General features: G+C 47.7%; 5 protein-coding genes across 5 annotated transcripts; 2 read left to right on the forward strand and 3 right to left on the reverse strand.

Moving 5' to 3' along the window:
- Positions 1-959: 959 nt before the first annotated feature.
- On the reverse strand, positions 960-2,340 carry N7533_011151 (Gfo/Idh/MocA family protein; the record flags this gene model as incomplete). Its single annotated transcript, XM_057107801.1, has 4 exons — positions 960-1,540; positions 1,616-2,146; positions 2,210-2,230; positions 2,310-2,340. The coding sequence occupies 4 exons, from the start codon at positions 2,338-2,340 to the stop codon at positions 960-962; spliced, it is 1,164 nt and encodes a 387-aa protein (XP_056955179.1).
- A 665-nt stretch (positions 2,341-3,005) lies between these two features.
- On the forward strand, positions 3,006-4,742 carry N7533_011152 (Zn(II)2Cys6 transcription factor; the record flags this gene model as incomplete). The annotated part of the gene is made up of 1 exon (XM_057107802.1): positions 3,006-4,742. The coding sequence occupies one exon, from the start codon at positions 3,006-3,008 to the stop codon at positions 4,740-4,742; it is 1,737 nt and encodes a 578-aa protein (XP_056955180.1).
- A 1,817-nt stretch (positions 4,743-6,559) lies between these two features.
- N7533_011153 (uncharacterized protein) lies at positions 6,560-7,144 on the forward strand (the record flags this gene model as incomplete). The annotated part of the gene is made up of 1 exon (XM_057107803.1): positions 6,560-7,144. The coding sequence occupies one exon, from the start codon at positions 6,560-6,562 to the stop codon at positions 7,142-7,144; it is 585 nt and encodes a 194-aa protein (XP_056955181.1).
- A 1,234-nt stretch (positions 7,145-8,378) lies between these two features.
- N7533_011154 (NAD(P)-dependent alcohol dehydrogenase) lies at positions 8,379-9,581 on the reverse strand (the record flags this gene model as incomplete). Its single annotated transcript, XM_057107804.1, has 3 exons — positions 8,379-9,335; positions 9,401-9,523; positions 9,576-9,581. The coding sequence occupies 3 exons, from the start codon at positions 9,579-9,581 to the stop codon at positions 8,379-8,381; spliced, it is 1,086 nt and encodes a 361-aa protein (XP_056955182.1).
- Positions 9,582-10,133: 552 nt separating this feature from the next.
- N7533_011155 (uncharacterized protein) lies at positions 10,134-11,538 on the reverse strand (the record flags this gene model as incomplete). The annotated part of the gene is made up of 6 exons (XM_057107805.1): positions 10,134-10,305; positions 10,367-10,644; positions 10,702-10,805; positions 10,869-11,171; positions 11,243-11,427; positions 11,498-11,538. 6 exons carry the CDS (start codon positions 11,536-11,538, stop codon positions 10,134-10,136), a joined length of 1,083 nt encoding a protein of 360 aa, XP_056955183.1.
- Positions 11,539-12,084: the final 546 nt, after the last annotated feature.

Here is a 12,084-nt window from a genome sequence, read left to right on the forward strand (position 1 = left end):
ATGGGGCTCTGCCAAGCATTCCACGTTATACATCATGTAGCATGGTGGTGCTATCGAGAATCCATTTTGCGCAGCCGTTGAGTCCAGAGTTGTGTGTATCTGTACCCGCTCCCAATATCCAAGCATATTCAAAAGCTCCATTTACACCGCCCACCAAAAAAACCTACCCCCAAACTCCACACCCACACATCCATCCGCCCAAGTTGAATGGACAAAAACAAAAAGTAAGCGTCCCCGGGAAGGCTCGAACTTCCAACCTCTCGATTAACAGTCGAACGCGCTAGCCAATTGCGCCACGGAGACTTGCTTGTTGAAGAAATGCTGCGTCTTTAGATTAATGAGGGGAGTACACAAAATGATCAATTGCTGCGGGGGCGGTACCTGAAAACTTATCATGGCTTCTGCATTTGGGGATAGTGATTCTTTGGGTCTTTATTACTAGTTGGGTGCCACATTATATCAGGAAAATTCAAACTTCGGACTCGGTCTGGAGAAGGTGGTGGGAATGAATTTAAACTGGGTGATTTTAGGAAAACTGTTCTCAATGGCGCGGAATTGCGGGTTCAGCCTTGGGGTACGGATTCTAGGTTGGTGCCCCGTTCGATCATTTTGAAATACATACTATATTGGATCTATCCATAACTATCTAGGTACTGATGGCCACTGGCAGCTTGGAGATGATGGATTGAGTCGGATTCAAGCGTGCCCTGGGCAGCCCTGGAGGCCCCGCCCGGAATATATATTCGGAGGCTCTATGATGATACCAATATATCGTAGGAAATAATATCCCCCCTCCAGGTGCCCTTCTGCCCTTCTTTGGAACCTTGAAAAGCTCCGACCTCGAGAGTACAGCGCTGCGGAGGTTCCAACTGAATCCAAATCCTCCAAGACTTAAGTTTTGAAGCCTGTCAATCACAGTAATCCGAGTCTTTTCAAGGATTCCAAGGTTTATCCCCACATCATAGATCTAACGGGTAAACTGTCGACTCAATATTCTCCGGATAAACCAGCCCCCCTTGTTCCCGAACCTGATCCATAACCTTCATAATCGCAATACTCTCCTCCCAAGGAAGGGTATCACTCTCAAGCTTCCCATCACGCAAACAACGAGCGACTTCATCAGCCTCCCAAAACATACCGCGCGCACCGCCAGGGATAGGCATATGGACATCCTGGATGGTTGTCAGGTCTCCCGACCCACTACTCGGTACAACGCGGTATCGCTCTGGACCGTACGCAGGTCCGAAGATCAGAATGTGGCCCTTGGTCCCCTGTATCTGGATAGAGGGACCGGCAGAGCCACGATTATCCGGGTCTGTGGCCACGCGGAAGGCCGTCATCGCCACAGCTTCCGAGGTTCGGTTGGAAAGGGCCGATGGCGTTGTAGTGGGAAATGTTATGAGCATGGTTGTTGACTCGTCTGCTCCGGTTTGAGGATACTTGGACATACTCGACAAGATCTGGGATGGCTCTCTGCGCTGAGAGCGCGGTAAGGTGTGGTAAAGGATTTGGAATACCCATGTTAGAGCGTATACACCCACTGTGAAAGTTTAGCCAACGATAAACTAATACTGTTGGGCCCCACGAATTGTGAGGGAAATCAAATCACACTTACAGTCAAGCAAGGCACCGCCAGCTAGGTCCTTGTTAATCATGCGATGGCTCGAGTCCCAGGCAGTTTCGGGCTCGCCCCCGATACTCAGGTCCGAGATTACACGCAGCACCTCGCCAATAGCCCCGGACTGCACCAGTTGTCGCACTTGGATGCTCAGCGGGAAGTACCGGGTCCATACGGCTTCCATGAGAAACAGGCCCTTCTGCTTGGCGGTTTCGCAGAGGATCTTGGCCTGGGCTGCGTTGACGGTGAAGGCTTTTTCGCAGAGAACGTGTTTCCCGGCTTCGAGGGCTAGCATTGCGTGCTGGAAGTGGTGGGAGTGTGGGCTGGCCACGTAGATTGCTTGCACGTTGTTGTCATTAACGGCTTCTTTGTAAGATCCGTATGTTGCGCATGGTGCGGGAATCTGGAGTCTTTCGACGAATGAATCTGCTGACGACTTGGATGAAGATGAGGCTACAGCGACTACTGTATGGGCGACGTCTGTGACTCCTCGCTTTGTCGGGTCCAGTAGCAGATCTTTCACAAAGGCTAAATGCAACAATATTAGTTTTACTTTTTCTGAGATGTTTGGGTTGAGTAGATCTGTCTCACTTTCTGCAATCCCACCGGTGGCTACAGAAGATCAAACTGGGAGTCAGTAATAGTACAAGTAATTCAATGATGGTAGTTTTGACAGGATTTTCGGACATACCAAGGATGCCCCATCGAAGATTATAAGCCATGATACAACGAGACGGCGATCTGAGGTTGAATGAAACTGGGATGTTTGATGTACTACGATGGGTAGATGAGTGATCGCGCAAAAAGGTTATCGATGGTAATGGAGAGGGGGTAAGCCAGGGTATTTATGGTCAAATAATTAAGCACATATGACTGTAAATCTTGACGCTTCTTGAATATAATCAGAGCGCTCAATTTCAAATCGGGTTAACATTTCCGCTCTCCCCAGAAACATTTGAAGCCCAATTCACCACGGGGGATTAACGAATGTATGGGTTTAAGCCAATCATAACCTGTATTTTTGCCCCCACTTTGAACTTTGCCATCGCCTCGACCTGCCACACTTCTGATTGCTGACATCAGTCTTGACAGGGCGGGTTCTACCGACCAGCCCAAGTCAGATTCAACCATCCACTTTGAATGTTTCTTCTCTATTGAATGCTTGTACCAAATGCATGACTGGTATGTCATCATTTCCCTCTGTTCCACTCTCGTCCAATCAGAGAGCCTGAGACAGGACACTTCCGCTCTTCAACAATCGAATGATTCGGGAAATCTTCCAGATTGGGGAAGCGCAAAGCACCATATTGACCAGGGGCAGGCCTGGGAATGAGGTTTAATGAAACACCAACCACGCCCGATGGCCATATATGCGGAGTAGACAAGTATGGAACACCAACAAAGAAAAAGCGACCGCAAGATATCTCCCCGTTCCCAACATGGATGCACAAATTGCCGCCGGAGCAAGGTCAAATGCGACGAGAACAAGCCAATTTGCACCCGATGCTGGCAGAAAGACCTGCAGTGTTCGAGTAACTTTCAACTCAAATGGGAGTCAACTTACCGTGATCGTGGTATCGCCTTTGGCAGGACTGGACTCTGGGGCAAAAATGCACCCAAAAATCGACAGACTCCAACGCGCTCGACAGAGTCAGGTCCAACCTCCCAGGAGGAGGCGACATGGCTTGCGACTCCGACTATTCAACCCTGGACATTTCTCAATAGCGATATGTCCTTAATCCGCCGAATTTATGATGAAGAGCAAGGCCATACCCAGCGAGAGCTTTTACCGGCCTTTGATGTCAAATTGGCAATTGGCGAGCAAGAGCCTCGTGGGAAAATTCTATCACCCTCGAGCCCAATTTCTCCTTCGTGTCTGTCTGAGCAGACCCTCCCATCATCTCTATCGATCTTTCCATCACTGGATGAGATTGGAAACCGATCATTGTTCGACTACTATATCAATCACATATGCCCTCGTACAGTACATAGCCCTCTTTCGCAATCGCCATTTGCATCGGTTATACTTCCTTATTGCGTCTCAGCGACGCCCACAGTTCTACGCGCAATCCAGGCGCTGGCCGCCTGCCACTGGGCCCAATACGACCCCCAATATACCAATATCAGTCTGCAATTAAAGTCACGAGTTCTCAGAGAGTTCCGGAAACGAATCAGTTCTGACGGGGGCGCTGTATTGGAATCGGACCCTGAAATCTTGGTAATTGTGATGTTTCTATGTCTTTTCGATATCGTGGATTACTGCAATAGTCAATGGATCGTTCATCTGCAAGGAGCGAAAGATATCATTCGACTTCGAAGACGACAGCAGATCTTGGCTAGCGGAAATGCAGACCCGCGGCAAGACGAAGTATCCTCGTTTGTGGAGCTTTTCTTTGCTTTCCAAGACGTTATGGGGCGGACTGCTTGCGCGAAAGCAGACCTTTTCGGGCCACGATACTGGGACGAAACGGATACAACAATTAATCCCTGGATGGGGTGCAGTCCTGCGCTTGTCTCGATATTGTTCTCGGTTATGGATCTTAGTCGGTCACGACGGTCTATGTTCTTGAGTGATGACCAGATTATATTTGAGACTAGAGCTGCCACGTTGAAAGACAGGCTCCAAAAGCTTGAACAAAAGCCCCGTACCAATGAAAGTGACCAGACGATTCCTAGAATTGCCGAAGTGAAGAGACTCACTTGTATGGTCTTTCTGAAATGCGCGTTGTATGGCGGGCGGCCGTCAGACACGGAGATCAAGACTTTGGTCAGGAAGATAATAATGGAGATTCAAGAGCTAGTAGCCCTGGAAGCAGTCTGCCAACTTATTTGGCCTCTTTTCGTTGCTGCTGTAGAGCTGGATCCGCTTGACATTGAACTTTTTCCCAACCCACAAGATGGATATGTGACTAATGGGAGAAGGCTTGTATTGGAATTACTCGAAACAATGGCCATGAGCAGTGTCTCGAGTGTTCATCGGACGCGCGTGGTTATTGAACAGGTTTGGAACTCTCGAGACTTTAGCGTATCAAAGTCTCCGGAAACCGTACGAGCGTCTACCATGGATTTAAACGACTGGGAGCAATACGTTGTACCAGTGAGCGATGCTTTGAGCTTGGTATAGAATAGGACTCTTTGGCCATCGACAGAAATAAAAATAACAATAGTACGACGTGTGTAGAACTTGAAGATCAATGCACAACTATTCATGGTGCTCAGTTTCCCCTTTATCCAAGTTTGGACCGCCTGCTCCGGCATTCTTTTAGACTTCTTCTTGCTCGTGTAAAATGTACTTCATAGGTCGTTTGACGCAAATAGCATCGGGGCCCTTGATCACAATGAGGCCTGGGTCACTGCGGTAATAAACGTCAATATCTTCAAGGTTGCGGTTTGCTAAATGGGAGCTCATATTAGCCTGTATTCTACCTGTGGATATTTCGATAATATCAAATTACCTGTCTCTGGGTAGAAGAAGTAGATGACCGGAAGGAAGGCGGCGTTGAACACCCGTCCAAGGCCTCTAACAGATTTTCCATCTTATCTTCGAGGTAACCTTGCTTCTGAACATATATCGTCTATCAGGATTAAGCTTGCCTATATTTCTCCTCCCCCTAGGGTGATATTGAAGGACTACAGCGTTATGAGAGATACTATGATTGCCTGACCCATGCTACATCATCGAAATGGACATCAGATTCAAGAATATAGAAATGAGCGTATTTATTCTACCACTGCCGGGTCCAATTTTCAATGTGCCCGTATATATACTCGTAGTGTGTTCTCTAATTCCCATTGCAGTGGAAAGATAACACTGTCCAGTGGCTCAAGAAGACCCCTTATTTGCAGTACTACAATTGACATGTCAGTATTATCACTCAAAAGGATTCTCAAAGAGGGCATACCCAATTCTCGCTTCCAGATTGCTTGGTGCATTTCTTGCCTTCACAGCAAACGCCGTCGCCCGGTCTTCCACTGCCAATTCTGCAGAGATCTCCAGGGCAATGACACCTGGGGAAATCAGGGCAGTTGCCAGCAGCCAGAGCGAGGCCGAGGAAAGAGGCGATAAGGAACATGTACTTCATATTGGTAGACTGGGGGAGTTAGTAGAGACTTCGTGAAGAGAAGCCGCAGTACATACTAGATTGCTGTAATGGAAATCACAGAAGTGAAGGATGATATTCAGAGAAGATTGCTGATGAAGAATTGAGATTTGGGATTACAATCAAGAGATATTTATACACTTGAGTCTCGCGCTGTGAGCCTAGTATTGATAGCATCGTTCTACCAACTTGGTTACAGAGAAGAAGATCATCTTGGCAAGACTGGGCAGTCAGATTGATTGCTGGGGAAGTTGGGAGGCCTGATTCTCCAATGGGCAATATCGAGCGTTTGATCCACCTGCCAAGAGCTTCAAACAAGAAACTGCAAGTAAACACACCTGAAGTACCTGGATGTTTTCGTGGCGACCCGATAGCCGAAATTGATCTGCAGCATGGTTGTATGTGATGCTAGGTCGACGCCCACGCCTTGGCAGTGCAGATCCCAGTAAGCATTAGTCAACACAACTATCAATTCATGAATGGTCTGGTATTCACGACACGAAGAGAACATTATCTGCATAAAGTGCGCCGCGATAGGAGAAATGCTGCGAGTAACTAGATGCTCGAGTGGTACAACAGTGAACGAAGTGACAACTTGAAAGCATACTTCAGGCGACCCATGAAGCAGAGGGAAGATCGTCTCGTTACACTGCATATACTGCGAGAAGAGGGGGCGTAAGCCTAATGCGAGCCACCATCATTCTTTGCGGGGAGAAATTGGCGCATCGGACAGGTTGGCTTCTGGCAGCAAGGCTTGAAGAAGCTCAAACCTCGGGCCCTACAGCCTGGGACCTTTGAAGTGTCGCTGACGAAGCATATAAACCCAGCAGAACAAGGTATCATGAATGGAGCTCGGAAGAGAGGACGCTTCACTGGCTTCTGTACCGACTGGAAGGATCTCGTCATCGATCTCACCCCGGAGGGAGCTCGACTCACACCGATGCACAAGGTTCCTTACTTCAAGCGACCCTGCGCGAACTTGAGCAAGTATCTGATCTCGCCGCAAGAAACGGATTTCGCCCTCGATGATCTTTTCGAAGTTGATGATAATTATCAAAAAACGATACATGGGAGGATCATTATTTCTATTTCCCACACTGCCACCTCGAGCGCGAATGAAACAGAGGAGGCTATTAGTCAAGCGGTTGTATCGACTAACTCAATTTCACTATCAGACGACGCTGTGAATGCGGCAACAGAGACTACCATTACTGCCTGGACACATTTTCGAGCATCGTCACAACGTCCCAACTCACTGACTTTGGTCCAGCCAGATCAAATCCGAAGTGATATGCCACCTAGTTGGCCACCCTCGCTGACAGGGTCGTCACAAGCTTCACTGTCACCACCCAGCGAAAGCTTAAGTCTTCGCCCCCCCAATCCCAACACCACAATCCTCCACGGCTTCCAAGTATTAATTGTGTAATGGGATTTGGACTGGAAAAAGGCTAGGAGTCGATATTGATAGGAAAATTACTGAACGACGATATTCAAGGAAGATATCATTTCAAACAAACAAGACTAAATGATTGAAAACAGACTGTTGTCATTCGTTTTTTTGGCGATTTTTCTCATGAATGTTAGTCTCCTCAGCAAGCCCTGGAGGCTAAGAAGAAACACTGAGAATCTTCTATGTGAAGCTTCAGTAGTGCTGGGATGTAGGGCTCAGGAACCACCCCAGGTAGTAACATATCGCCTTCCGAGCCTCACTCACACACATACCCACACACTCTCTCCCATCCCTAGTTGTCGTAGATATCGCATTCATGCACCATGCTCTGCATTTTTCTTCGTGAATCCTGCAAAGGGTAACATCGCGCATGCTCAAAAGATGTCACAAGATGGATCATAATATCATCGACGTCTTTGTAGGGAAGAATATTACTGGGCTGCATGCGATAAGCCATGAGCCTAGCAGCTGGGCCTTTACAACGGCTAAAAACATAGGCAATCTGGAGCTCAGGCGTGGAGAGTTGTTCGGCAGATCTTCGCAATTTGTCTTCGATCTGTAACTTCCATACTTGAATAATTGGCTCTATGCCGTCGGAGAACATTGGAGGATCCGGCAATACATTTCGGAGCGTGGTCAATTCCGCTTGAAGGGCGTCACACTTCATGGTCATAATATCGAGCTCCTTCTCAAGCTTGTGATAGCGATTGTCTGGAAATTGCTGCATAGCCACCGCCATCTCCACTTGCGACATAGGAAGCCGAGGGTTGGTGGTCTGACAATCTTGCTGGCGAGCGACATCGCAGGTATTGTTCTCAGGCGAGATAAAATCGTCTGTACTAGTGTTATCCACACTGATCTGGTGCACGTCTTCGATTGGCGTGACGGGAATGGGTGCGTCGATATCGACCCAGGACCCGGAAAGTTGGATCCCAGTGGAGAGGTCGGACCTACCACCCTCGATCGAAGTTTCATGATTGCGTTAAGAGGGGAACATTGGAAAAGTGAAGAGGGAGATGAAGAAGTAAAGAGGTGAAGGGAAGGCACAGTGACCGATTGCTGCTGTTGCCTTCCCGCACTGTCTTTGACCGAGGAAATAGTTTCAATACTTCGGTTTATATCCATACAAAGATACTACTAGTAACAAATTTCTAACTCTTCACATTTATTTTCATCTTCATCAATCATCCATTCATCAGCATCCAAGTATTTAGTAACCAACACCGGCGATCATAACCTTAAAAACATCCTGGCGCGCAGACTTCACAAGCTCGAATGCCTGCTCCGACTCCTCAAATTTGTAACGATTGGTGATTAATCGCTTGACATCGATCTGACCCTTGGCAATCAAGTCAATGGCGGCAGGATAACAACCGGCCAAGTAGCGGATAGATCCCTTGATGATCAAACCACGAGTACAGACAGCAGTAATAGGGAAATTGATAATCTCCTTGCCCATACCAGCCTGCACAAAGGTAGCTCCACGCTTAGCTGCGTATATGCCGAGTTGGACGCATGCCTCAGCTCCAGAACACTCAAGAACGACATCGGCACCATCTCCAAGACCAAGCTCCTTATTCATCTGGAGCGCAACCTTCTCAGCATGCTCCATAGGGTCAGCACCTGGTTCTGCGCGAGCAGGGGTGTATACATGGTCGGTGCCGTAGGACTTAGCCACCTCCAAACGAGACGGAACAACATCAACGCCAGCAACAGTCTTCGCGCCATAGGCCTTAGCAACTGCCTGGCACAGAACGCCAATAGGACCACAGCCAAGAACAAGCACTGTCTGGTGCGCACGCAGATCAGCAGTTTTGGCAATAGCTGCAGCAACAGATACAGGCTCAACCATGGCGGCTTCCTCCAATGTCATCGAATCGGGAACCTTATAGCAGAAGTCGGCAGCGTTGACGTAGTATTTAGCCAGTGTTCCGTCCCAGGGAGGGGTGGCAGCGAAGATCATGTCGCCACAGAGGTGGTAGGAGCCTTTGCGGCAGTATTCGCAACGGCGACAGGGAACACCGGGCTCCATAGCAACTCGGTCGCCGGGCTTGAGATCGGTCACCTTGTCACCGGTCTCGACGACGACGCCGGAGGATTCGTGGCCCAAGACCATAGGGCCTGTGAGCTTGTAGTCGCCGATGCGACCGCGTTGCCAGTAGTGGACCTGTGAAAGAAGGGAGATATTAGACCTTGACCTTGCGGGTTGTGAATGCTTTTCATAATACCTACATCGCTGCCACAGATACCGGTCTGCGCGACGTGGACAATAACATCATGGGGGTCCTTGAGAACAGGCCTGGGGCGGTCCTCAATCACAACGTCCTTGACAGCGCGCAAGACAAAAGATGGGTTCTGTATTTTTGTCAGGAGAGCTCAGAATTTCCAGATGAAAGGCGGTACATACCTCCATGATGTGAGCGGGAGAGTCGATGGGTGGTTTTTGTTTTCATGATTGCCCATCGTACCCTTCTTTATACTTGACATGACCTGGGGTCACAAAAGTCCGCCGCGCGCCAGATAGGAACGTAGTCTCATTTATTGTCAATCTTCTGACTGGAGCCCCTTGGGTTTTGTTACTGGCGCATGCAGTTGTGTCGTGGCACGAATGCCCGAATAGGAAATTTATGCGGCTCCACTTTTGATATCCCCATTTTTCTGAGACGCGTCTCAACTACAACGAATGTATTCTGGAATGAATTCATTTATTTTATCTCTTCAAGAGGGGCATTATGATACCGTGGACTAAAGCAAATCAAATCAGGCTTGATTCAACTGTACTGTAAGAGCTCGGGACGAATAGGTATCCTGTTGCACTGAAAGAAAGTAATAAAGCCAAAGAGAATGAAGAAAATGAAGCTATGCCCATCACTATAATACAAGAAAAACGGCATCCTGATCACAGAGGTCCTATAGTTTCAGGGCTACTTAGTCCTGGTCGTGGCAGTTCAGGGCGTCTTGCTGATTAGTTCGTACTGTGACCAGAAACCGGTTTCAGTGAGTGCAGGAGGCTGCTCTTGGGTAAACCCAACTCCAGAAAGTCATCGACCTCCTGGCCAAGGCTGTTTAGGAATGACTCTCTAGTCCACACGGGCTTCCACCCAATAATGTTTCCCTTCTTAGATAGTACTTTCGGGCTTGAATTTTATCAGTATAACTTTTTTTTAGCAATGTCATTCACTGAGCAAGTTAACTGACCTCGAATTCCACATGCTGTGGGCAAAGCTGGCTGGTACGCCAACTGACTCAGCCGCCATTTCGTCAGACGGCCATATTTTAGTAGATTCCGTCGTGACTAGACCCCGTGCGTGGAGGTTTGCAGCAAGTTGATCCATAATGTCCCACCAAGAGACGACGTGCGAAACAAGAAAGTAATGGCCATCTTCTCCAGCAGGAAGTTTCTTACCCACGAAAATAGACTCAATCAACTGGCCATAAAACCTTGCAACATCTGACACATGTGCCAGAGGCGCGTCCTGTTCACCAGTTAGTTTATTCACATCCAGGAACGATTAGTTCGTATAAAAACTCACTCTGCATTCACCAAATTTATAGACTTGCTTGTAATTGATACTAGCCTGAATAAGAGCTGGTATCTGAGGTGAGAGCTGATTCCATGTTCCAGAGCCACGACCGTCTTGTATTCGATCAGTATACTTCCAAAATTGAAATTGATGATATAATAAAAGGTGTAGCTTACGAAGAGTTGGGGGGAAGATTAGGAAGCTGGTAACGCCGGCCTTCTTCGACTGTTCGATAACAAATGCGTCGACCTCTCGAACAATATACGTCTCCCTGGATTGCCTCTCAAGGTCATAGACGTTGTTAGTGTCTTTCACTTCACCGAATGGCCAGTTTGTATTCTCGTCGAAGGCTGAAAGACCGGTCGTCTGTATAAAGAAGACCCCCTTCCCTGTTGCTTCACGTTGCTTCTGTAGCCCTGAAATAAGATTCGAAGCAATTTTGGGATCAATGGAAGTTGCATTGTTGATGACCAAATCAACTATGTAGGTAATAGACAAATATGGTCAGAATAAAGAAAGTGTCTTGGACTGGATCTGAAGCAGTGCTTACTATCATTGGAAGGTATGTAATCTGTTACCGCAGTTTCATCATTGAGATTCAATTGGACGGCAGTGACATCCAGGCTTTTCAAGCTGTGGGCCTGTTCCAGCGAACGCACGGCTGCATGGATGATCAAAGTCTCAGGAGTGCCACCTCTTTTGCGGTTCAAAATTTCAGCGACAATGGATCCCCCGCTATTTTGAAGTAAATTTAGTTTTCTTCTCAAATTAAGGATATTGGGAGAAAAAGATGCTGGAAACTTACATGTAACCCGATGCGCCTGTAACGAGAATGTTGCCAACCATCTTGAGCGATGTCTTATGAGCTAGGACCCCACGGATGCAATATAGATAAGAGTAGTTTTGGGAGACTTTGCTGAGTAGCCCTTAACTCTAAAAGCATCCATGTACGGTTTATATGAGTGGACGGGGTCTTTTAAATTTCGCTGGAGTTAGTAAGTATCAACCTTGGAAGTTAAAGATAGTAACCACACTCCCCAGAAAATCGTGGGCACTGGGGATGACGTATCCGAATAATTGCATGACTCGCGGCAATAAGCGGACTCCATGGGTTAATTGGTTACCATTCCAAGTACCCAGTGATTAATTGTCGAACTGCAGGGATGTGTGCTGGTTTGAATAACGGAGATAAGAGATACCCCGAATCATCATGATCACCTTATCGTTATTCAATTGGCACTGGCGGAAATAGGCGGACTTTATGAATTAGTTAGTCATTTTTGAAGAACCTATGAAAGATGGGAAACGATCGCTAGCAGTCTGTGTAAGCAGACTGTATGTGTTCAACACCCGGGCCGATTAAGTCGTCACGTACAGAGGGAAAAACACCTG

Source organism: Penicillium manginii, assembly GCF_028828005.1.
Source record: "Penicillium manginii strain IBT 31320 chromosome Unknown utg000008l:1.0-3226943.0:1.0-3228205.0, whole genome shotgun sequence".
Lineage (NCBI taxonomy): Eukaryota > Fungi > Ascomycota > Eurotiomycetes > Eurotiales > Aspergillaceae > Penicillium > Penicillium manginii.